General features: G+C 39.0%; 1 protein-coding gene across 2 annotated transcripts in view; it reads left to right on the top strand.

Annotated features, from left to right (window-relative positions):
• LOC139474275 (neuropilin and tolloid-like protein 2) overlaps positions 1–27,942 on the top strand; it is a 216,688-nt gene that overhangs the window by 152,037 nt on the left and 36,709 nt on the right. Inside the window, exons 2-5 of one of the 2 annotated variants that reach the window (XM_071257216.1) lie at positions 10,625–10,727; positions 12,348–12,543; positions 20,321–20,511; positions 25,361–25,534. In XM_071257216.1, coding sequence (XP_071113317.1) covers positions 10,664–10,727; positions 12,348–12,543; positions 20,321–20,511; positions 25,361–25,534 — 625 coding nt within the window. In that variant the 5' untranslated portion in view covers positions 10,625–10,663. Of the gene's footprint in view, positions 1–10,624; positions 10,728–11,363; positions 11,421–12,347; positions 12,544–20,320; positions 20,512–25,360; positions 25,535–27,942 lie in introns of those variants that run through there. The other variant, XM_071257215.1, reaches the window with a different exon arrangement.

The following is a 27,942-nucleotide window of genomic DNA, read 5'->3' as shown; positions in this document are numbered from 1 at the left end:
TGAAGTAAAGTAAAATTATATGATTACATCAATAAAAAACACTTTCATTTCATTAAGTTTTTTCATCTGACCATCAATACTTGAAAGAAATCAAGTTGTACAAATAAATTTGATGAAGAACTCATAATCTATTGCAAAGTGAATAAAACATTGTCTTTTTGTACTTCTACAAATTCAAATTTATGACAATGATACAATATTTTTGCTCAAACTAAACTTGTAAAATTTTCTAAATTGGTATCCAGCAAAAGCAATTATTTTAACTCCCTGCTATAGCAAAGAAAGCAATGGGATTCTGATCCAGTCATGAATACTTTAGATATTGCCCTTTACATCATCGCCATGATCAAACAAGGTCAGATCTTGTTTTAATATTCTCAACCCACTTTCAAGAGCAGCATTCTTTCATTTCTATATCCGGCCACGTGTCGTATGTTTCTTGTCATCTCAAAAATATACTCCATGTACGTTTTATCTACATTCAAAGGCTTTCTTCATCCTGCCATTCTCCGACTCTAGGAATCGATTCCACGTATCCATGCTGCTACCTGCTACAGAGCCCAGGGTCTAAAGAAATGTTTTTCCCCACTGTACGCGATGAGACTGCTATTGAGCAGGCAGTTTTTGGTTGGAGAGTATTATGTAAACTTTGAAACTAAGATATTGGATTGATTTTCTGTTGAGTGGTTTTCCACTTTGACAGTTGTGTTTACAAAGGTGACGGATAACGATCTGCTTCAGTTTTTGCCATGTGGGTGTCCACATTCAGTGACTTTTCAATCTCTGGACTGAAGTCTTCATATTGACAGAACTCTTCTGTAAGTGCTGTGCACATTTACAGATAGGTGCATATTGAGGACGGCCAAACTCCTGTGAGGTTTGTTCAAACCCTGAAGCTTTGGCAAAATGAATGTTCAAACTTGGATCTTTTGAGATAGCACTTTGAACACCAGATAGTAATATTTGGTCAATTGTTTGGGCAAAGAAATATCTTCGCTTCTCAGAGTTCCTGCTTTTGTGGAAAAATTGGCTGAAGGTCAGACATCATTTCAACATTTAAATGTTTTCTTATTTTCAAAATTTGTGAAAGTATTGTAGTTGTCAATTGATTCTTTTCTGTCCTTGAAAGATGTAGCAGTCTTTGATTTAACACTGAAGAAAAGATTGTAAGTGAAGAAAGCAATGATGAATGAAGCCAACTAGTTTTGTTTCTTGACGCACTGGGAAAGAGAAACATCTCCTGCATTGTATAAGACACATTACATTTAACATTAACTCCATTGTGGAACTGAACATGTGTGCATACTAGCTCAAGTTGTTTATTTTGAAAGCAATATCTTTCAATATCTGGGCGCACAGGTGGCCCAGTCGTCTAAGGTCCAACAATTTCGCTGTGCAGAGTTGCATCCATTGCAAACACCTGGAACCTATGAATATGTTTCCAGGTTTCTCTGCACCATATCTGTGCTCATGGGTTTCACCAAAGTGGTGAATGTCTAAGACCTGAATCAACGTCAGGATTTCATCCCATTTCAAGCTGACATGCTGTGATATAACTGGAATGCTGTTTAAAGCAGCGTTACACCCAACTCACTCACTTTCAATATCTCCAACAGAGTCTTTTCTCCAAGGCATGTTGCACATTTTCAGTAAAGGTCTAGGTGAGGTGAAATGGGGTTAAACGTCGCGTCCAAGATTATTGCACTTATATAGCGACGTGCATGTACGTGTGTTTGTTTGCGTGGTTGCTTGTACTAGTCCAGACTGATGCCGATTTATGGTGCTAGCTCGCTGAGATACCATGCCGCAGTTTAACATGAATACCCCACTCAGACACAGTATACTGACTCCGAGCCGACCAGTCCTTGTTTTAGCCAATTAATGCTGAACGCCTGGCAGGGTAACAACAAGTACCATCTTTTAACTAAAAGAACCCCGGACCTTCCGCTCTCCGAGCAGACGCTCTACCACTAGACCATGGAGGTGGTCTAGTAAAGGTCTAGAAGTTGGTTCTTGCGTTGTTTGTATGTAACATTAACAATCAGGTATTGTGACACTGATAGTCGTCATTGCCAGCCAAAGTATAGGGTTTTAATGACTCAAATCAAACTTGTTGGAACTCCCAGTTTGTGAATAATGATAGTTCTCCTAAAAGGCCCCTTGACCTATAAAATATAGAAAATATATTTTTGCCTGCTGAGGCAACATTTCAGTAATCATGATGTAAAAATACATCTTGAGTTAGGTAGTCAGTAAAAGTATGGTTTTATCCCAAATTTTACAATATTTCAGCTATTTGATGTGGGAAACAAGAAATGAACTGATCACCCATTGAACCCATGCATGGTGGGATTCAAACCCATGATGAGCCCATGCTTTAACCACTCGGCTACTCCACCACCATTCATCTATATATAAGTGACCTATAGTGGATTAAGGCATTGCAAGTTATCTCCCTTAGTCATGCCAAGGTCCGGGGTAGAATAGGTCTTCAGCGACCCAAGATGCAACTAACAGGATTTGGCGGTCAGGCTTGCTGACTTGGTTGAAGATGTCATCAATCCCAATTGCGTAGATCGATACTCATGATATCAATCACTGGATTGTCTAGTCCAGACTTGATTATTTACAGACCGTCATCATATAGGTGGAATATTGCTGAGTGCAGCATTAAACAAGAAACCAAACAACCAACCTTAGTCAGGCCAGGATCTGCTGATTAAAATAAAATTAACTCTGATTATGACCCTAGGTTTACATATGAGTCTGCAGTCAGGCTTTATCAAAGTGGTAAACACCTACCATAGTCGACGTAATAAGCGCCCAGGGCGCTCTCAAAATTAGAAATAGGGGGCTCTTATTAGAATATTATTTTGGTGAAAAAACAGAATTGAAAGATAAATTGTGGTTTATGCTGACAGCCTGAAATGTTTATATACGACAGATATATTTTTCCAGAATTTAATTGCCCATAATTAAGGGTGCATATAACACACGAGTGCGTATTATCCTGTTTATATAAGTCTTGTGTACATTGATCAATTGGAAGGGGTGCTAATTGGGATTTTTCACGAGCCAATATATTCGCAAATATCGCCGTGGGCGCCTATTAGAGCGGGGCGCTTATAGCGTCGAATACGGTGTAAGTATAAGTAAATGACATGCAGTGTTGTAAGTGACATAAAGTTCAAATCGGTGTTAAACCTAACTCACTTATCAGTGTGTGTATTCAACTTAAGGATTGCAATACTCAATTTTAAGACTTTTTGGGTGGCATTCCTTGGAGCCTTACTTAATGAATGCTGTTACATGCTACATGAGATTCATCTTAGACTACGACAGTTTTACATGAAACATCTCCCCCTCCAGCTCTTCAGCATGTTAAGTACTGCCCAGTGAGGATGCTGTGCATGTTTAGCACTGCGTCACCTTCTCTGGGGATATAGTACAGCTATATGACTTATCTGGCCACAAATCATGCACACTTTGGCTAAACCGTTTACAGTTAATTTGGATATGGAATTTCCCATTGGAAATGGCTCAGGAAGGTTGGTGCCAGTCTCATCCACGGATACTTCCTCGTCAGGAAATGAGGTTAGCGAATTTAAAGATCAGAATTCAGATTCTGGGTAACTGGCTTGAAACCATGTTTATTTCTGGAAAAAGCCTCCCGATGGAGGGAATTTATGTGGCTTGAATTTAAGTAACATGTGAAATTTGCAGATTAATATTTGTACCTGTGTCCTGTAACCTCCGTTTCTATCAACATTAATTGTTTACAAAAATTAGATTTTGAATCTGATGACATTTCAAGAATATGGTTGCTTCAGGGTGATAGTGTACGATGGCTTATAGTTTGTGGCTCCTTGTTGAATTGCTTACTTTATGGATCCATGGGAGTTACACTTACAGAAAGGGCTCCACTTTCGGATGGTTCAAGTAGATATAGCTCTCAACTTCAGCTGGGCTTGTACATCTCGGAAGCTGTAGGTTTAGTGTTACTGAATACAGGCCAACTGCAAGGGCTGGAGATTCTAAAATAGGGTATAGGTTTCTTAGTAAGTATAATTGTTAATAAGAATGACTTTAATGATATGGAGAATCTTGTTAGTGCAGACCCTGTTAGTGCAGACCCTGTTAGTGCAGACACTGTTAATGCAGACCCTGTTAGTGCAGACCCTGTTAGTGCAGACCCTGTTAATGCAGACACTGTTAATGCAGACCCTGTTAATGCAGACACTGTTAGTGCAAACACGGTTAGTGCAGACACTGTTAGTGCAGACCCTGTTAGTGCAACCCTGTTAATGCAGACCCTGTTAATGCAGACACTGTTAATGCAGACACTGTTAGTGCAGACCCTGTTAGTGCAGACACTGTTAGTGCAGTGCAGACCCTGTTAGTGCAGACCCTGTTAGTGCAGACACTGTGAGTGCAGACCCTGTTAGTGCAGACCCTGTTAGTGCAGACACTGTGAGTGCAGACCCTGTTAATGCAGACACGGTTAGTGCAAACACTGTGTTTGTGCAGACACGGTTAGTGCAGACACTGTTAGTGCAGACACTGTTAGTGCAGTGCAGACCCTGTTAGTGCAGACCCTGTTAATGCACACCCTGTTAGTGCAGACCCTGTTAGTGCAGACCCTGTTAGTGCAGTGCAGACCCTGTTAGTGCAGACACTGTTAGTGCAGACCCTGTTATTGCAGACCCTGTTAGTGCAGAGACTGTTAGTGCAGACACTGTTAGTGCAGACAATGTTAGTGCAGACCCTGTTAGTGCAGACCCTGTTAGTGCAGTGCAGACACTGTTTGTGCAGACCCTGTTAGTGCAGACCCTGTTAGTGCAGACCCTGTTAGTGCAGACACTGTTAGAACAGACCCTGTTAGTGCAGACCCTGTTAGAACAGACACTGTTAGTGCAGACCCTGTTAGTGCAGACACGGTTAGTGCAGATCCTGTTAGCGTAAACCCTGTTAGTGCAGACACTGTAGACCCAGTTACTGTTGGGAAGGTCTATACCAAATTTAGGAACATTTATGATAAATAAGCGCCCATGGTTTGTCAATACATGCATCAACCATGTCATCTTAACCTTAACCGATATCAAGAAGCCTAATCTCCTAAAAAGGTGCAGTCATAGTTTTCTGTATTTTGTGTGTGGATGAAAAGCCCTGAATGACCCAGAGTGACCTGTAGACGTCATATATGTTTACGGCCGTGGTCTGACCCACTTCCATGGGCTGCTGACGAAACTGGGATTCAAACCCAGCATCCCCAAACAGAGTCATATGTTAAGTCAGTGCAACGTTTAAAATCTTTTATCTTGAAATAAGAAGCCCTTTGGTCAAGACAAGGAGAATTTCATTTACCTACCAAATAAATTGTTGATGTACATGGCATGACTGCTGTGACCGAAATCAGAAAATCAATCCAAGACACATTATGTTTTCAATACCAGTCTCAGATTCACCAATCTTGTGTTATACGGCATCTGAAGAACACTGACATATCACCAGGGTACGTCTAACCAGCACCCTCTGAAATTTACAACATCTTGCTGTCTTTTCATGAAACAGACACATCGCAATTGACGAGGAATTGATTTCTCATGAAGACGTCCATTTCATTCGGAGGTCCACAGCAGAACTAAGTAGCATGAATGTTGATGGCTGTCGACAGGAGCTCGGACTCTTATTCTCAAGTCTTTTGTCTTCCACTTTATTGGGATTTGTTTGTCTTTTAATGATTCCTGACGTTTCCAGCTCTGTCCAGGAAATGGCAACTGTTTGTAATGATGTGTTGGGACAATCTTAGACTGAGATGTTCATTACAGAATAAAGGTCAGCAAACTTGATTGGCTATGACTGTTGCTTGACAAACTGCGAGACAATTAGTTCTTAATTGCAAGAGTATTAATTGCTGTTTATCTGGGCATAGACAACCAACAGCTCATTATGGACTTACCGTATTCGACTTAATAAGCGCACCACTCTAATAAGTGCCGTTGGTGATATTGGCTAATATATTGGCTGTTGAACGATCCCAGTTAGCACCCCTTCTGATTGATGAATGTACACAAGACTTATTTATTCGTGTGTTATATGCACCCTTAATTATGGGCAATGAAATTCTGGAAAAATATCTGTCGTGTATAATACGCACAGACTTTTCTTTTGTATCATTTCAGGCTGTCAGCATGAACCACGAAATTTAAGACCTTTCAACTTTCTTTTTTTTCTCACCAAAAGTATACTCTAAACTACGGTTATAACGAACTCGAGGGGACCACTAATTTTAGTTCGTAATAACCGTAGTTCCTTATAAGAATACATATACTCACTTACTCACAAGATTTTAAAATGAATTAAAAAAACATTATTTTTACCAATGTTTCCACTGAGAATTAGAATAACAGATAAATGAAACAAATGTTTGCCAAATTCAGATAACTGAACATTTTACCTGTAATCAAAGACAAAATTTGGATAGTGTAATGACTTAATAAAAATGTTACAGCCAATTTTGTCAAATTATGCATTTTTCCTTCAATTTATGGAATTTTGACCCCCGGAAAATTCCTGCACACACTTGCAAGCTTACTATCCAACGAAAACTGTGTACAGATACCTCCTTTATGCAATAGAAAAGGTTTAAGGTATACAGGAAAATGTGGTAACGAAAATCTTGTTTTTCACCCCTGGCCTACTGACTAATACAGCATATATATACAACAAATGGTCGGGACTAAAAATAAGTTCGCTATATCCGTCAGTTCGTTATAAGCATGTTTGTTATAAACGTAGTTTTCTGTATTCTAATAAGAGCCCCTATTTCTAATTTGGAGAGCACCCTGGGTGCTTATTACGTCGAATACGGTATGTGTGGAGTTATGGATGTTAGTGCTGTCAGTGGCTGGGTGGGAGACTAGGAGATGCTGACAGGATGGAGGTATTGTTACATCAATATGTCCACCTACCTGTTTTTAAAATGATTAAGTAGGATGATTACGGAAGATGATTAAATTTGAGAAAGCAGCTTGTCAGACATGAGGTACAAAATAAATTCTTCATCACATCTGTGGCAAGTTGGTTTCCTAATGAATGATTATCTATCATATCTCTAGGTTTGATTGGAAAATGATGATTCATCAAACCTTGTATTTAAAAATAGGGTGCATGATATTTGTTTTCCTGCACAATTAATTAAATCGGGGCTTTTTGTAAGGATACAAATGTTGAAATGAAAATTGAGTTGTTATGTTAATATGACGTTGAGGGACACAATTTCTTAATGATGTCCCATTGGTAGTTTAAGTGAACTTTTGACCTGGGCACCAAAGCTTTAGCCTGAAGCTCTGCATTTCAAAATATGTAGATTGTTGTTTGTTGGTGTGGAGGGTATTTAGCAGGAGCAGACAGATCTCATTTTGGAGCAGTTTAAAAGTCTGATAGAAATCTGATTTCCTTAATGATGAGGGTGTGAAGTTTTTTCGATCCAACAAATTAACTTTCCAGGGGATTTACAGTTAAAAAATTAATAACAGCTTGAATCGTGAGGTTGTTACTCTGAAAGTAAAGAGTATTCCCATCATTAGTGTAAGAAGTGGGCTAGACTTTAGGTGTGTGGGGTGGAAGTGTTACAGATTTTCTTAAAGTGAGTGATTATGGTTTTACGCTGCTTTTAGCAATATTCCAGCAATATCACAGCGGCGGATGCCAGAAATGGGTTTCACACATTGTACCCATGTCAGGAATCAAACCCGAGTCTTTGGCATGACGAGCAAACGGTTTAACCACGAGGCTACCCGACCACCCCAGATTTACTTAAAATGTTAGGTAGGTAGGATGATGGACCTGAGGTTTTAATTATAATATTATAACTAATTTTTTATGTTGATAATGACAGTAAAGAATTTGTTAGCATATATAATGTTGGTGGAATTGAAAACCCACTGCTTTTCATTTTTGTTGTTGACATTTCATTTCATTTTTTTGTAGATGGCAGATTTGTATACCAATGTAAGGCCATCTGACTCATAAACAGTCAATTTGACTCAAATGTATTTATTTTCAGTTCAGCCAACTAATGTTCATATGTTAGTGCTGCTGAGAGATATATGAATAGAAATGACAAAACCATGATGATTATCACAAGAAAACTCAAAAAGTAAAATCATCGAACACTTTCAAATAATGATGACACCAGGTGTTCACAATAAGGTGAGCTTCAGACAGCATTTTTTGGGCATCAAATTTAGAAAATGTTCTCCAATGTCGACCATAAAACGTTAAGTTGTGATGCTCCTTGAAATCATGAAATTGTGGGAAGTAGGCTCCAAAGGCTGGAGCCGCTGGATTATGGCTCCTTGCAAAGGGAAAGTTGACTATATTGGATCAGAAAGGTGTGACCTGCGTAGAATAGGTCTTCAGCAACCCATGCTTGCCTTAGAAGGTGACTATGCTTGTCATAAGAGGCGACCAACTGGATAGGGTGGTCAGACTTGCTGACTTGGTTGACCAATGTCATCGTATCCCAATTGCGTGGTTTGATGCTCACGATGTCAATCACTGGATTGTCTGGTCCAGACTCTATTATTTACAGACCACTGTCATATAGCTGGAAAACTGCCGAGTGCGGCGTTAAACAACAAACAAACAAACAACAGTGGTGATGAAGCTGATGATGAGAGACTGGTCAAGAGCCAGAGAAATCTGATGTATTTTACATTGACTAGATGGGGCTACAGTGAATGCCCTATGTATTTTACATTGACTAGATGGGGCTACAGTGAATGCCCTATGTATTTTACATTGACTAGATGGGGCTACAGTGAATGCCCTATGTATTTCACATTGACTAGATGGGGCTACAGTGAATGCCCTATGTATTTCACATTGACTAGATAGGATTAAAACAATCCTGGTAATGGCATATCCATTCTTGAAGGACAGAAAACCGTTTCATCCCTCAGTCTCCTGCTTGAACCTGTGTGTATGTCAGAGCAGCCTCTGTGCATTTGACATAGACGTAAGATTGACTGCACAGTTCCCTGTGATTAGTTCTAGCATCTGCTGTGAGCAGGAGTTCTTAACATTCATGAATATCCTTCATCGTGTGTGTTGACTGCTTGAAACATGTAACCCAGCTTGCATTGATTCTAAGACTGAATCTTGACTGAGTTTTGAATCTGGTGGTATTGATTGCTCTGCTTTCAGAATAGGCTTTGTGAATTGTGGATTTTAGGAGAATTTGAAAATAACACTTTGATCCTGTTGTTTTAGGTAAATGGAATATGCATTGAAACTTAATCGATACTTTCAGTGTATTTGAAGGATCTTATCTCCTTCAGAAGTCAACATTTCTTGGGAATAATAAATCCTTTGTTGCATTGTGTATCTGAGACTATTTTTGAAATTTGTGATGCTTATGTCAAAGGTGAAGATGCGCTCTCCTCAGTCAACCCTTGTCTGTACCCAGCAAATAAATGCATGACCCTTCAGAACACACACCCCATCCCCACTACCACTTGCATGCCCACCCCGATCCCCACTCCCACCTGCATGCACATCCCATCCCCTACCTATATACTCACCCCCACCCCCACTCCCACTTGCATATTCATCCCCACCCCCGATCCCACCTACATGCACATCCCATCCCCCACCTACATACTCACCCCCTCTCCCACTTGGATACCCACCCCCATCCCCACCTACATACTCACCCCCTCTCCCCCTTGCATACTCACCCCCTCTCCCCCTTGCATACCCACCCCCATCCCCACTACCACTTGCATACCCATCCCCACCCCCACTCCTACCTGCATGCACATCCCATCCCCCACCTACATACTCACCCCCTCTCCCATTTGGATACCCACTGCCATCCCCACCTACATACCCACCCCCAACCCCACCCCCACTCCCACCTGCATGCACATCCCCACCCCACCCACATACCCATCCCCACTCCCACTTCTATCTGTATGCCCGACCTCACCCCCACTCCCATCTGCATGCTCACCCCCACCCCCAGCCCCACCTGCTTGCCCATCCCCACTCCCACCTGCATACCTATCCCCACTCCCACCTACATGCCTATCCCCACCCCTACCTGCATACCCACACCCTCCTAAGTGGTCTGTCACAAAGTGGTGTTAATCTTTCAAATGTATTTCTCAATGAGGATATATGAAAGTTCAAAATATGCCATTGAAAATAAATGCAAAGCTTTGTTTGCACCTGCAACATGAAATGACAGCGGTAGAAGAACTGTGCTATAAAATTACCGTGTAATTTGCTTCAAATTGATCATTTTAAATCTATGTTTGTGTTTTATTGATTCAATAAACATGAATATGTGCTGTGAGGAAAAAATACATAGTCCTGTAACAAATGAGTCATTAATGATTGTACAACAGATTGCGATATCTGTCAATTGACAGCATGATACAGTGAGGGGTCCTGGACAATGCACCTCTTAGATTGATTTGGAGGGATACATGGCCATGTGACAGCACTAAGCATTTGGCTGGGAAGTGTGTCTGTATACGCTTGTGTTTTTACTGTTGTTCAGGTATAGATTTAATATAGGAAACAGCACATGTCAATAGCATCATTTGTGTTTCAGGTGAGTGATGATGGGCCTTAACCACGTAATGCCAACAGGATGATCCCGCCTGTGTTCCTGGATGCAGTCTACATTATGGGAGTTCTCAGTCTCGCTGTTCTAGGTGAGATAACATTTATATCATGTCTATGTTCCTGGATGCAGTCTACATTATAGGAGTTCTCAGTCTCGCTGTTCTAGGTGAGATAACATTTATATCATGTCTGTTTTCGTGGATGCAGTCTACATTATGGGAGTTCTCAGTCTCACTGTTCTAGGTGAGATAACATTTATATCATGTCTATGTTCCTGGATGCAGTCTAAATTATGGGAGTTCTCAGTCTCACTGTTCTAGGTGAGATAACATTTATATCATGTTTATGTTCCTGGATGCAGTCTACATTATGGGAGTTCTCAGTCTCGCTGTTCTAGGTGAGATAACATTTATATCATGTCTATGTTCCTGGATGCAGTCTACATTATAGGAGTTCTCAGTCTCGCTGTTCTAGGTGAGATAACATTTATATCATGTCTGTGTTCCTGGATGCAGTCTTTATTATGGGAGTTCTAGGTCTCGCTGTTCTAGGTGAGATAACATTTATATCATGTCTATGTTCCTGGATGCAGTCTACATTATGGGAGTTCTCAGTCTTGCTGTTCTAGGTGAGATAATGTTTATGTCATGTCTGTGTTCCTGGATGCAGTCTACATTATGGGAGTTCTCAGTCTCGCTGTTCTAGGTGAGATAACATTTATGTCATGTCTGTGTTCCTGGATGCAGTCTACATTATGGGAGTTCTCAGTCTCGCTGTTCTAGGTGAGATAACATTTATATCATGTCTGTGTTCCTGGATGCAGTCTACATTATGGGAGTTCTCAGTCTCACTGTTCTAGGTGAGATAACATTTATATCATGTTTATGTTCCTGGATGCAGTCAAAATTATGTGAGTTCTGAGTCTCACTGTTCTAGGTGAGATAACTTTTATGTCTTTGTTCCTGGATGCCGTTGTCAAAGCAATCTTAGCGCTAAGGTGATAGTAACTCCCATATTTTAACATAGACCTGCGACAGTCGTCTTGCTATAGTTGTTTTGTATAATGACACCCTGGATGGATTCTTCATCATGGGAGTTCTCAGTCTCGCTGTTCTTGATGAGATAACATTTATATCATGTCTGTGTTCATGGATGTGGTCTTCATAATAGTAGTTCTCATTCTCGCTGATTTGGTCAGATAATGTTAAATCATGTCTCTGTTCCTGCATTGACTAATGTCTGTTTAATAGTGCTAACCTGCTTTAGTTTAACATAGATATCTTACTCAGACACAGTATACTGACAGCAAGACCAGCACTCCTTGTTTTATCCCCTAAATGCTGAATGCCAGGCAGGGAAGCAACAAATACCATCTTTTAATGTATTTTGCTATGATATGGCCAAGGATCGAACCAAAAACTTTCCGATATCCAGGCAGACGCCCTGTCCACTAGACCATAGAGGCAGTCTCAGAAAGGGTGAACAGAAACAAAAGATTACAACATTCTGGATCTTGGAGCTGTCGGTTCCCCTAATGTTTTATTGAGTTGGACATATTTGAAATAAAACAGGAGTCCTTCAGGCAAGGACTTCAAAAATTGTCATCCAATCCGTTTTATCCTTTTTCCAAATATAACCAACAAATCTTTGAGCCAAAGATACAAAGAATGCTGCTCTGATATGTCTTTTATTTCAATATTTTTTAACAGGAGAAGAAAATGAGAAGTGTGAATACTCCTTCTCCTACAAGCATTCACAGTCAGGGAAGTTTGCATCACCAAAGTTCCCGGAAGAGTATCCCGAGCTGATCAAATGTAAATACAAGTTTGAAGCTGCAACAGATGGACGGATTCAGCTGGAATTTGACTATTTTGATCTGGAAGACATGGCAAAAGATGATACATCGTAAGTTTGACCTTTTTTCAGTCATCTTCCCAAGGCAAGGGAATTAACTGACTATAAAAGTCCAGTTTCCATCCTTACCAAACTTGGCTGGTATCATTGGGCTACATTTTGGCTGGACTAACGAGTTTGTGCATAGTCCAATCAAAATCGCATAACAAAATCGACATCCAGATCGTAAACTTCAGTGAAGATTTCGCACGATTGCAGAATTTGCAGAGCATTTTTAATGTCAACTGGGCGACCACAGATATTTTCAAAATATTTTCATGTTTTTAGTCAAGGTGCTCAACTTGTTTGATGCATTTTGTGAAGTAAGACCTGTTTAATTACAATAAATATCATGATTATTGTTCAGATCATTTTGACTGGGTGCCACCATTTTGTTTTAAGCAAATGCAAGTGGTATGAGAGGTGGAATTTGATTTTGTCAGTAGGAGGGACATAGAGATAATAATGTCCCCCGCCGTGATACTGCTGGAATATTGCTAACTCACACATGTGAGCACCTTCAGAATGCCCTTAATGCTCTCAATGCTTCTGTCAAACCAATTCGACATGCGCTTAGTAGGAGGACAACCTCAAATGAAACTCGCTATGACTGTTTAACGAGTAGGCTTTGCGTATATTTTAAGTTACGTATGGTATGCATAAATGCTCAGCTTGCAAAATATCAAAACTTTCAGTTGTTTATTTACCTCAAAAAGAAAACACCGCGAGTTAAGAAAATATCGGCCAAATTTATCGGCACATAACTACCAGAAACGACCGTTGTTAACTTTTGGCACTTCACATTGAGCAGCATGCAGTCCAATATTTTCTTTATAATTTTATAATTTTTCATAAAATTGGAACTGATATACATTCCAGGTAAACCATTCAACAGCAAATGAATGCAGTTTATGAAAAATAATCAAAATACTTGCAATTATAGCTATCATTTCCAAAACCAGTATACTGCATGTGGAACATGGAAGCAAAATATCCAAAAGGTGACAAGCTGTCCTAAAAAAAATTCTGAAATAGATTCAAATTCAAAAGAAAATACATAATTTACCAGTTTTCGTCAACTGTCGGCTCTTTATTGATCTGGATAGCAGTCTTCAATCCTATTTGTTTCAAATATATTGTGATTGTCGCCGGTTGGTAAAGGATTCCACGCTCGATGATTTGAAAAATATTTTCTGAAAGCGACGGCAACAGAGAGCGATATAACATATTGATATGCCATAATAATAACAACAAAATATTGTTATTGGTCTGTCATTGCAAGAAGGACAATTTAGAATGTTAAGGATCGTTTTTAAAACGTTTACTCCCCCTCCCCAGTCTTCAGAACGGATGAAAGTAGGTACACACTTCAACTGAGATTTTGTACCCAAAACAAAATTGTACCCAAAGTACTAGGTGATTTTGTACCCAAGGAAACTAAACGAAATCTGTATGATCATATTTATTTTTTCATGTTCATCGCAAACAATTAAACAGCTGAACTTTATGATAAAACATTTCATCAAGTTCATAATATGACTAACCTAAATGTACGTGGTCCTTGAGTGAAGTCAGTCCACGTTGGCACGACTCAAATTGATTGATTGTGATAGGAAAGTAAGAAATTCTTGTCACTGAAGAAGAGGCCAGTAAATTGGTAAACCGTAAGTTCATTGTAGTGTTGTGACTGGAAAGTGATAATCAATTAACTTTTTCATACAAAAAGTAATGTGTATATTTGACTCTATGAAACTGTAATACAAAATTATTCTGGGTACATAAGCACATACCATTTGGGTACAAATTCTCAAGAGATTTTACGAACAAAGAGCACATTTCAAATGGATTCCGTGGAACATGGAAAGATTTCTCATCAGTGGAATTCCTTTTCACATTTTAAAACAAGTATTTGTTTACGTAACAAAACTCAGGTAGACGGTTCATGTTTTGTTCTAAAAGTAGAAAAAGAAATCTGAAAAGTATGGACACCTCAGAAATGAGGGCTTTTAAAGTTTTAATTCTATCAAACTTGTTAGATGATTTGACGTTGGTCTATCAAAGAAAAATCCTTATGAAATTTTAAAAAATTAGACTCAAACCTAAGATTATTCAAGGAAAGACAAATGTGTCTTTTTTATTGCAAATGCTTTTGTTTTTGGCAATTCTTGTTTCATGATGGCAAGGGCACTTTTATACACACCAACTGAGGAACTTGTGACACACCAGCTGATAAAGTTAGATACTGTGATTGCATACAAGGGAAAACAGGTTTGCAGCAGTACATGTATGCGAAAATTAACCACATAAGGTGACATAAAGTCAGGGGGTGTGGTTGACAGGACAAAATACATCTGACAAAGGTAATCAAGTATACAGGGACATTTCATTTCACTCCACCCAGAAGGCTGAGGCACATAGAACGTTATAAGGACCTATACTGACTGTATATTCAGAAACTCATCAAAATTATCAAGGATGTCAGATCCAAAGCTGAACGAAAACCTGTTGATCACATTTTACAATGGTTCATGTTCGTTTAGGGGACATGCATGAATGTCACTGTCACACACCTGAGCATACAACAACAAACCTATAAAAAGTCTGGCCACACTAATTACACATGGGTAGAACCCTGAAAAATGACACAAGATAGGATACATTTTCATGTACCGTTCTCCAACGGAACAGAAATGCAAGAACAAGACAATGGTATTCAATATTATTGAGTTTTTAACTTCATAAGTTCAATGTTGCACAATTATTGTTAATTTAGTTAAGGGAGTCACAGTTATAATTTTGTTCTCACTATCTGTGTAGAAAACACAATTTCAGTTTGACTCAAGCTTTGAAACTGTTGACATCCGTGAGCTACAGTCCCGTGGCACTATTTTAAGACATGCTTAAAATAATACAGCAAAGTTGAAGGTGCTTCATAGAGAAGTAGATTTTCAAACTTTTTTTTATGATTTTAATCAATCAAAATGGCTTTCCAAGTTTCATGTCATGATAGTATTTCCCCCTTTTGTGCAAACATGCATCCATGGAAGTGAAGTCAGGATCATTGAAGTGAATTTTTAAATTTCCACTATGTCCACAACTGACGCAAAGTCAATAATTATCCAAACCAATCTGATTCATGATCATGACGTTTTGTGACACATCTCATTTTTATGATTATTTTACTCCTTCATTCTCTTGCTGGCTTTTTCAAAGACGAAGACATCCAATATGCATATTTCTAAATTATTTCGAAATGTATAAGCATAAGTAAGGATAAGAATTTATGGATGAACAACTTCTTTATTACAATTAAGAGCGACGTTTCGGTGTAGGTTCTAACACCGTTATCAAGCAAGTGTTAGAACCTACACCGAAACGTCGCTCTTAATTGTAATAAAGAAGTTGTTCATCCATAAATTCTTATCCTTACTTTGTACTCCAACTTCTAAATGCCTATCAAAGAAGTTATGTATAAGCATGTAACCATTTTCTTGCATTGGTGACACACATCTATTCACTATTGTTTTTGTATAACATTTGGGAAACAGAAAGACAGGGTGAAGGCCATGTCTCTTCCATGCTCTAGGTGCTATTGGGTGAACAGACTTACTGAGATTATCAGTAAATTCAAACTATGATTCAACTCCCTTGCTACGTAAACATGATTGGACTGAAATGAATTGAAAATGTTGCAGAAATTGTTTGTAAAGTAAACAATCTTTGAAATGTGCAAAACCAAAGAATTTTGCTCTGTTTGTCTATTCCAAAGAATATTGGGAAACAAATTCAAATATTAATTCACGAATACAATTACAAGTCAGCAGTTGATGTATTGTTTGTTATGTTCAGTGAAGCAATAACAACAAAATATTTGACATGGTTTGTTAATTATTCATATATTATAAATTTCTATGCAGCACTTATCCAGGTGCTAGTATCTGCTCAAATGCGACAATACCCAGTGACCACAATACTGTCAAATTAAATAGTATAAGAGTATTGTCTTTTGAAGAAATCTATGCATATGATATGTCCTTATAGATATTTTTATGTACCGGTAAATTCACATGATTGCATGTTCATAAATATTCGATTCTTGTGGCCACGAATAACGAATTCAATTCATGAATGGATACAGTTCGATACTGAATGCGCGAGTGAATTGTAACAGCTCTACCACAAAGAAACTTGTTTGTCACTTACAAATAGATCCCATTCTGTAGTCACCTTTAAATATTCATTTGTCGTCATTTTTAGCAAAAAGTTATTTTGTTTCTTTTTCATTAATGATATTTTAAACTAAAAATAGATCAATTTTTGGAAATTGTGATTTCCACAATTGTGTTCCTAGCCTGATTTGTTAGTATGACATTATACTATATATAGCGTAGTGTGATTTCTTTCAATACTGCAATTGATTGATGTCTGGCCCAATTTTCTCAACACAAGTCTATTTCATCTAAATATGATAGGAACCGCCACCGGTTTCAATTTGGAAATCCCATCTGTGTGTCTGTAGGGACAATATTCATACAGAGATTCTTCAATTATTAGGGGGCACGGGTGGCCCAGTCGTCTAAGGCCCCGCGGTTTGCTGTGCAGAGTTGCGCCCCTTCGGCACACCAGAAACCTATGATTGTGGGTTCGAATCCTTGTTTGCCCCTATTATGTTTCTAGGTTTGTCAGCACCATACCCATGCTTGTGGGATTCACCAAAGTGGTAAACGTCTGAGACCTGCATCAGTTTGGGCTTTCCTCCCACATTAAGCTGACACACCATGATATAACTGGAATACTGTTAAAAGCGGCGTTAAACCCAACTCACTCACAGTTATTATGTTAATATTCCACTTGTAGAAATGATAAGGCAATCACATGAAAGTGACACATTGAAAACCCTTTCCACAATCAAAGAAATATTGATATGTAAATAAAAGCGGAAAAAATGTGTCAATTGTCATAAGAAATCTCTGCTAAAAGCAGAGTCCATGGAACAGTTTCGACTTTATCATTAGCATCCGTTTATGAATCACTTTCAAATAGTGATGATACCAGGAAAGTTCAGCATATCCAGTCCCACCAGTGGCACCAATCAAAAACACATGCAAAGGCAAGTCATGTATACAACAAGGGGACATAAAAAAAAATGATGGTGCAAGTCAAAATAGAGAATTGCATTAGACATCATTTTGGTCACTGATGCAGCAAATTTGGAAATACCCCCCCACATACATGTCTGCTTAAAAATCCTTTCATTACTGACCCTAACTTCTGTGCCCATACTTCTATATGGTATTACCATAATTTCTTGTGTACAATACATATCAATCAGCAATTATGAATATGAAACATTACAATACCATGCAGCTTAAAACACAATAACTTGCAGTAGTTATCTTACAACAACTGTGAGTGAACGTATGATATATGTGATATATTTATTTGTTCTCATACAATCCAGGTTCATTTCAAGAAGTCTATAGTGATAATGTGAAAATTTCTGGTGTAAATATATGCTATCAGACCACTCACAATTTTAAATTAAATTTCACTTAACTTTCAGTTAAAACAGATTAAATGTATTTAAGACTAAAAGCAGATATATTCTGAACATTTTTTGTTTAAAAATATTTTAAAAAATGGGACTAATTTGGCTTACTTCACTACAGGATGCGATCTTAGTGCTAAGGTGATTAAACTCCCATACCTTAACATAGAATTAAGACAGTCATTAGCGCTAAGGTTGTTTTGTACAACAGCACCAAGGTTTGTTGACATACAGTTTCATGCTAGTGATAATGTTTTCACTTCGGATGATTCATTGTCTGCAAATGTAGCAGCCATAAAATTTCCGAGTCCCGTGATGGGATTCGAACCACGGACCTTCTGATCCGATGTCGGACGCCTTGTCCACATGACCAAAGAGGTTAACCCCGTCAGCAAGCTGACAAGGTAAGGATGTCATCTGTGGGATGACTCCATGCCTTGCTTCACAAACATAATGCACAGCTTTTGTTTTTGGGTTAAAGTGTAAATAACACACTAGAAAATATGGTAAAACGAGAATGCTTTTGCACCGAATGACCCAAGACGAAGAGTAGCTGTGAAATGGAGGGCTCCTCGCATGGTTACTTTTGCTGAAGGGAAGGTCTGGTCTGACACATTCCGTGATTCAAGCAGCAGGGGAAAGCTGGAATGACAATTCTTCTAATATTTATCATCAGGGACCATCGCAGAGTAATGGGGAAATGTTAATAGGTTTGTCTGTAAGTGTGATTGTTGTGTCATCTTCCCAAGCTCACTCAGACGTATCGATCCCCGTTGCCTTCCTCCGAGAACCTTGTCAGCTGGTCTGATAAAATGCTTCACCAGTACTGCTTGGTGTTTTGACATTTTGATATGTTCCAGATACTTTGTGATGGTGCACTGTTGCATATATAGTTAGATATATATAGAATACTAAACAACCGCTGAGTGAGTAGTTGTGGTATCGGATGAGAAAAAGCAAGTCAGATACCAGAACTGGTCACAAGTTTCATAAAATTGGTATTACATGTCAGTGAGCTTAGTATTTTATTACTAATATTTCTCAAGTTGCACTTGAGATGATGCAAGTATACATGTATGGATGTGATAAAAGTAGATAAATATACTTGAATTTTTGTGTGTAAGCAATCACCCTCCATCACTGACACTAAAACAGATAATAACTAGGAAAAAACATACTGTGTTTTTAATGTGAACAATTTTAGCTGTAAATGGGACAGCACTAAGTGCATTTTTAATGAATTGTGCGGCCAAACTTCAAGCTCCTTGATGTCCCTAAAATTTGAAATATACAGTTATTGATATTATGTGCCCAAAACAAATTGCAACCGACATTTGAATATTGTATGAACTGTGACTTTGCATTTTGTTACCTACAATGATTTCATTATTTCAAAATTCCTGACAATGATTCTGAACGAAGTCCTTTTCTATGAATATTCAAACAGAAGTTGTTATTGTGATTTAAAACCTCTGAATGACCAATCAGTATCAAATATTTCCCAGTGTTAAACATTTAAATAATGAGATGATAATATTGCAGCGTCGAGACGTTGAGTATGTAAATGTGTAACTCCAATCATCCGATCTGACAAGGAACATGACAGCAGCTTTCGGCACAGGACATGAAATAAGCCAGCACTTGGTTTGAATTTGATTCTGCATCTAGGATCAAATTCATGCATGGTTTTCAAGAGCTTTATAGTTGCTTTTCTGTGTCAAGGTATAATATTCATAGTTTTGGGCCAGAGACTTTAAAACTGTGCCCCACAGTGTTGCAAAATGAATATATTCCAGAAATATTCTTTACTTATAAGCTGCACTTCTGCACTAGTACACAGCAGATGTAATTCAAAATTAACATACTGTTTTTATTAGTTTCGACAAAATCAGTTATGGTACTATTGTGTCACTGGATTCTCTGGTTCATTGATCACTTGATTGTCTGGTTTGTTTATAGGCTGACGTCACATGGCAGGAGTACTGCTGTGCATCATCAGGCAATAAATACTTACTTTTTATGCAAATTGTATGAATGGCTGCTGCTACCAGTAGGGCAGGTCGTGTTTTCTCTTTTTGCAAACACCTGGTGTCAACACTGAGATTCAGTGATCCATTCACATTGTTTCCACAGCATTGCCGTTAAACCAAATGGAATCCTTTTTGGCAAAAATATCTAGCTGGTTATTTTCTTGCTTTGACAGTTCATATTTATATTTATTGTAAACTTCTTGTGTTACAGATGCCGGTTCGACTACATCGATGTGTTTAACGTTGATGAGATGGGATATATGTCTCTTGTAGACCGATATTGTGGTTCCAAAAACCCAGAGCCAATCACGTCAGCTCAGTCCACCATTGAGATTATATTTGTATCGGACTATACAAAAACAGCAAAAGGATTTATGGGACATTATAAATTTCTGGATGATAGTAAGTATGATGTATTTGTAACTAGATTTGTGAAGAATATTTTTAGGGTGATCGATAGGGTTTGGGTCTGATAAATTTGTTATGTTACCGTAGTTCTATGTATGACAGGATTGATACAGAAATGATGTCTGTTCTTGACTTCAATATGATGTTGGCTACAGACAAGTTGGAATTAGTTCCTGCCTGCTGATATGAGTGAGGGAAAGAAATCTGGTTTCCTTGTTATTTTGAAAATAAGTAAGCTGCTGAAGAGAAATAATTCCTATTTATTGACTTAATTCTCTTTTTAAAAGTTATGAAAGACAGCATTTTATTTTGAAAAACTTTATAGACGACATGTGGAGGACATTTCCAAATTTGATGCATCAGTGACAAAAATGATGTCTGATGAAATTCCCTTGTTTTTTCTGGTGGACAATTAGAATCCTGCTGTGAGTTAGTGAGTAAGTATGGTTTTATGCCGGTTTTAGCAATATTACAGCAATATCATGGCAGGGGACACCATAAATGGGCTTCACACATTGTACCCATGTGGGGAATCAAACCCAGGTCTTCAATGTGACTAGCAAACGGTTTATCCAATAGGCTACTGCAACGCCCCTCCTACCAAGAAAAAAAGAAAATGATGACATGAAGACGCATGCATCCAGAGAGGTTCTAGGGGGTCGTGAACCCACCCTCTACCCCCTTTAGAAAACCTGATGTAGTTAGAATGTTGTAGGCAGTAAAATTAACGGAGGGAGGATTTTGATATTTCGGACCCCTCCCTTTCAAAAATGCTTGATGACATGGGCATACTTTTTTCAGTGTATAGGTCACAAAGATATGTTTTTATGTTCATTTTGATTAAGCTTTTTTTTAAAATGCAGATTGATCATCAAAACTGACCATAGGTTTGTAGGTTATAACAGCTAGAGGAATTTCAAAGGCCTTTCTTATGATGAAGAAATATATGTTAGATTGAACAGCTAGATGACAAAGAACATGAATACATTGATGCCAAAATACAGCAATTTCAGGTAGAAAATGTTCTCAACCCGACTCAGGCACCTAGTCTTAGACCCCAGACATATGACTTAGGACACACGTGTAATATTGGGGTTAACGGATTCAACCACAGGAGCAGAAGCCGCAATCATAAAATGAAATAAGAATGGTAAAAAATCTGTTGTAATTTGCCCAACGACATCCTCTTAGTTGGATTAGAAATAGATACAAAATTAAATCAACTACAGTCAAACACCGATGTTTCAAAGTTGAAGGACGTACATAAATACTTCGAGTTACCCAAAGTTCGAAACAACCGAAAATGAAGAATAGAGAAGGAATATGCAGGGACCAAATTTTTTCTTTGAGACAATGTCAGTTTGACACATCAGTTCAACACAACAGTGTTCGACTGTAGCTACTTCTGAATTACTAATTTATCAGATGCATGGTATGTAGTCTCGATCCTTTCACCTTTCCAGAAAACATACATACACATGATGCTGTGAAAATATAGCAGTTGCTGTCGAACAGTAAACATTTATCTATTCCCACTAAACCACCCCAGCCATGCCAGGTTAAAAATAAAAAGTATTGAGCTACCAAAAAATATGTAAATATTCGTTCATTCGTTCGTTCGTTCGTTCGTTCGTTCGTTCGTTCGTTCGTTCGTTCATCCATTCATTCATTTGTTCATCCGTCAGTCCGTCCTTCTGTTCGTTCATCCATTCCTTCGTTCATTCGTTCAACTTACCCTTGTTAACTGATTAACAACAATCTGTAAACCATACACTATAAAGGTATGGCCTCAGCCTTTGTAGTGGTAGTTTATAGAGTTAAGACAGGGTGTCTTGTTTGATGTCTGGCTGGGTGTCATGTTCAGTATTGACTGATGGCATGTGTAATTAGTACTGAAGAACTGGTTATTGAACAACAGTGGAGATTGTATTACACAAGCAATAGCATGTAATTACTTGTCTATATCTCTCCAAATAACTTCCATGACTTTTAAAGTGAGATAGTTACAGTCTGTATTGTTTGATGCCTGACACCCAGAACACGCAGAACTTGACGTTTTTTTAAATTTAGTTAATGTAATATACCAACCAGGCAACAATACTGAGAAGTTAGTTGGAAAGAGTGAGTTGGGTTTAACGCTACTTTTATCAGTATTCCAGTTATATCACGGCGTGTCATTTTAATGTGGGAGGAAAACCCGAAGTGATGCAGGTCTCAGACGTTTACCACTTCGATGAAACCCACGAGCACGGGTATGGTGCTGACAAACCTAGAAACATAATCGGGGCGAACTGGGATTCGAACCCACAATCATAGGTTTCTGGCGTGCCCAAGGGATGTAACTCTGCACAGTGAATCGTGGCTCCTCAGACGACTGGGCCACCTGTGCCCCCCTAGTTGCAAAGAGGGAAGGAAGGGTAAATATAGTTTGACTGTTAGATATTACAGTTTTCACATTATCATTGTCTACATCGTCCATATATATACTAGGGGTGTCACAATAAACCAAAATATCAATCTATTGCTATTGGTAAGCACTTAAAGTCAATAAATCTGAGTCAATGATGATATGGTGAACTTGGTGTGTCAGTCTGATACACATGGGCACACCACTCTCGTCCTGGAACATGCATGTAAACTTGTGTTTAGGCATCTTCAATCAGTGGAGGAATTTGTTTCCAAAGTTCACAGGCCAGGAGGATTTGTGAACCAAAAATGTTGCAAGCCCTCATCATATTTGACTAGCCCTATTTTATGGCTATAACTTACATATTTTGTGTTTACCTAAGTGTATTTTGTGTGTTTGTGGTTGTTCTTAAACTATCACACGCATCACTAATAACTCATATAATATATGTTGTCAAAATCAGGGTTCAGCAAAAGAAAAGTTTACTACATCAAGTGGGTCGCCAATAAACTACACAATGAAAACAATATGACATTAAACAAGGCCGTAGTTAACTTTTTTTGACAGGGGGGGCAAATATTTGAACAAGTATCACTTGTCCCCAACTTGATTCAAATAAAACTGTTTTTTATAAAAAATCTAAGGGGGGCAGAAATAAATACTTGTATGAACTGACTAGTGTTTTCAACTTGACAGTCACTGGATCAAGCAAGAGGGGGGTGGTCAGGTAGCCTAGTGGTCGGGTAGCCTAGTGATCGGGTTGCCTAGTGGTTGGGTAGCCTAGTGGTCGGGTAGCCTAGTGGTCGGGTAGCCTAGTGGTTAAAGCGTTCGCTCGTCACGCCAAAGCCCCGGATTCGATTCCCGACATGGGTACAATGTGTGAAGCAAGAGGGAAACCAGTGAGTGATCACACCAATGAGTGTACGGTATGTGACCGTAGTTAAGCCGATCTCCTATCTAAGCCGAGGTTTTAACTTGGTCCGTGAAATCTGTTACAAATTATACAGTAAAACCTGCAATTAAAATAACATGATATCAGAATGTATTATTTGTAGTAAAATAGCAGTTTAAGATACTATTTTTTCTGATCATTGCGGGGGCAGGGGTGGCACAGTCGTCTCTGACGCCGCGATTCACTGTACAGAGTTGCGTCCCTTAGGCACGCCAGTAACCTATGATTGTGGGTTCGAATCCCAGTTCGCCCCGATTATGTTTCTAGGTTTGTCAGCACCATACCCGTGCTCGTGGGTTTCACTGAAGTGGTAAACGTCTGAGACCTGCATCACCTCGGGCTTTCCTCCCACATTAAGCTGACACGCCCTGATATAACTGGAATACTGTTAAAAGCGGCGTTAAACCCAACTCACTCACTCACTCACTCTGATCATTGCATGCAATTTCTTTTCCGTTATTTGGTATGTTGGGTATGTGTGACTGGTAGATTGGGAGAAACATGTATAGATGTGTCATTGCTATTTCCGGCTTAGTTTACGAGACAATACACACAATAATAGTTATCCCTGCATAACAAGAAATACAATGGTAAAGCTATCATGTCTGGTGATGTTTAATTGCAAATTTCACATTTTCATCGACAAAGTTCGTATAGCGTTGTTTCTTCACCTATGATATAATTGTTTTACCAACAGAAAAAGAATTTGATGTAAGGTGACCTTTATGTAAGCCAACCCTTTCTACAGAATCTATTTCTGTCTTCAAATTCAGCTTATCTGCGGTCATGTATGGTACAGATCACAATTGTGTAACTTCTTTTGCAACACGTGCCACAACCTTGCAGCCGTTTACCCTACACACAGTTTCAATATCAGGCAATGGCAGTGTTCACTCAGAGGTCAGGCACAGAGCAGGGATCATTGGACTTCCATGAGTTTTACATGGGCTCGTGTCATTAGCTGACTGAATCAAGACGTGCATCGCTACTGCACTGTATAATGGTTGTATGTTTTAATGGATGGAGGAAAAACCTGTGAAGTATTAACGATGGTGATTGAGTTGCATGTCAGAAAGCTCTTTGAGAACCTTCTGAGCTGACGTCGTTGGTGTGCCAACAAATTATTTAAACCCCAACTTCTCAAAATTATTGCAATGATTGAAATCCAGTTGCGCTAACAAGACTTAGCAATGAAAAATGAGTCCCACCTCAACTTCAGATTGGTATCAATGATTGAAATCTCACTGTGCCAAACATGACAAAGCAATGAAAAACCTTAGTTAAAATTTTCAAGTTAAAGCGTCAAAAACCTTTCCATAATGAACCATGAGTGCAACCTCAACTTCAGATTGGTATCAATGATTGAAATCTCATTGCGCCAAACAAGACAAAATAATGAAAAACTTTAGTTAAAATGTTCAAGTTAAAGCGTCAAAAACCTTTCCATAATGAACCATGCAATGAGTGTCCTCCGTCCACTTCAGATTGGTACCCCTTTGGTCCGAACACAGTGAGTCTGACCGGCTATGGGGGTATTATCGCCTCCCCCCAGTTCCCCGGCCCCTACCCCGGACACACAGAGAACACCTGGCAGATCAAGGTCAAGGAAGGGCAGTTGGTGCTGGTCCATCTGATGGCCATGGACATGGGACCCACATGTAAGTAGAACAATGTGCACACTTGTCTCCTTACTTCTACCACGATCTGCTAATCTTATTTACATTGGATCTTTTGCTTCATAATGATATGTCTCTGCACGAAGATCAGACAAATCGCGATGTCGCATCAGGTGAACTTTCTTATCAGTTAATCAGCGTCCAGGATTCTCAGTTTGCGGTATCAACATGTGAAGTGTTCAGAGCAGCATATCTGCTTTCTGTATCTTGAAAACAAACAATAATGGGCAGTTCTGAATGCTATATAATAATGGCAATGCTATTATGATGTGGATACTGTTATGGATTATATTTTTCTGACTTCCAAATCAAGGTGGTACAGTATTGAAACTTATTGGTTAAGACATCTGCTTGGCTCCAGAACCTATGCATCCTTCAACTAAATGATGCTGTGCAGAGTTGCATCCTTTAGGCATGTCAGAAACTATGATTGTTGGTTTGAATCCTAGATTCTATCTGATTATGTAGATTTGTCAGCATCATCTATGTGTTCGTGGTTTTCATTAAGTGGTAAATGTCTCATACCTACATGTGTGAAGTCCATTTCTGTTGTCCCTCATCGTGATATTGCTGGAATATTGCTAAAAGTGGCGTGAAACCATACTCACTCACTCACTCACTCACTCACTCACCCACTCACTCACTCACTCACTCACTCACTCACTCACTCACCCACCCACCCACCCACTCACCCACTCACTCACTCACTTCGAGCTTTCCTCACACATCAACCTGACATGCCATGACATACCTGAAATATTTTTCAAAGCAGCATTAAACACAATACACAAACTCACTCATGAATGTCAACTCACAGCTGTTGCAGCTGGTCATGCAACGGGAAATAACCGATCCCTATAACAGTATGTCGATAATCACTTATCTCCTAATTCACCAGTAATTGAGCCATATCACAGATGTTAGTAATAGCCAGTGGTTGACAGGATATGGAACCACCCACAGCACCTGCCGAAGCAGGTCACATAATGTATCCACCTGGTCGATTTGTAGCTAACTTTCATGACAAGTACGAGATGCTGGGGACCTCTAACCAGACACAGATTCCCTATGGTGTACTGCCACCAGCAAAGTCCTGATTGTGTTCAAAAGCCAGAATAAATATTTCAAAAATAATCTATTCACACCAAATGTAACCTCATGCATTATGATTGCAATATCAGACTAATACTGGTCCTACGCATCCAGGATGTCAATATGTAATTTGAAATTCAGGTAGGGTTACAAATTTGTCATCAGTCATGTGAAACAAGTTGTCAATATGTTGCTGGACAGACAGGTTAGAGACATGGATAATCACTGGCTGCTTAATTTTCTTGACAAGCATGAGGAACGAGGGACTTGCACTGTTCTTTAATTCCCCTTAAGAATATATCAAGATTTTAAGCTGAGGGTGACCTTGGGTAATAAATACTGCATGATATGAATATAAAACAAATAGTATCCACATCTTTAGGGAGCAAACTTAATTTTTTGTTCCTATCTTGACAAGACAGTTTCTCTCAACAGATCTCTTGACTGACTACAGTTTTTTTCTCTTTTTCGGCCAGGACTCACAGAACATAATGTCAATGAGAAATAAAAATCATTGGCCAAATATTGTAGCAGTCATTTCATTTTTAAGTCCTGTGCTGAGATTTGAGCCACAGACCATCTGATCTAAGGTCATACACCTTGTCCACTGGACCAAAATGGTTAGTCCCTCAAAAGCTGAGAAGGTAAGGTTGGTCGGTTGGTTGTTGTTTAACGCCGCACTCAGCAATATTCCAGCTATATGACAGCGGTCTGTAAATAATCAAGTCTGGACCAGACAATCGAGTGATTGACAACATGTGCACGATCCACGCAATTGGGACTGATGACATGTATCAACCAAGTCAGTGAGCCTGACCACCCGATCCCATTAGTCGCCTTTTATGACAAGCATAGTCGCTTTTTATGGCAAACATGGGTTGCTGAAGACCTATTCTACCCTGGATCTTCACGGGTCGGAGAAGGTAAGGATGTCATCTAGAATGACTCCTCGACTTGCTGCTTATGTCGAAAGTCAATGCGAAAGTATGAGAGAGTACAACAGTCATTGTGCTATGAGTCCATCTTTCCACTACTCCTTGTTAATACTGACTGCACAACAGCCTCAGCATATACTTCATGAAGTATTATCAAGCCCAACTATTTACGCAATGACAAATGTCCATAAAGATTGATGTGATAGAAAGTGATGCAGTAGGTCTCCAGCATACTACTGACTCGATCCAATTATCTCAGTGTTAGTATATCGTCTACTACAACATGGGGAGCAGGTCCTATTGATTGCCAGACACTGCTGATGTGTTTTTGTCTACAAAGTGCTCTAAAGTACACACAAGTAG

This window comes from Haliotis cracherodii, unplaced genomic scaffold, assembly GCF_022045235.1.
Source record: "Haliotis cracherodii isolate W230 unplaced genomic scaffold, xgHalCrac1.p SCAF_3, whole genome shotgun sequence".
Taxonomy (NCBI): domain Eukaryota; kingdom Metazoa; phylum Mollusca; class Gastropoda; order Lepetellida; family Haliotidae; genus Haliotis; species Haliotis cracherodii.
This window is presented reverse-complemented; position numbering and strand designations above follow the sequence as displayed.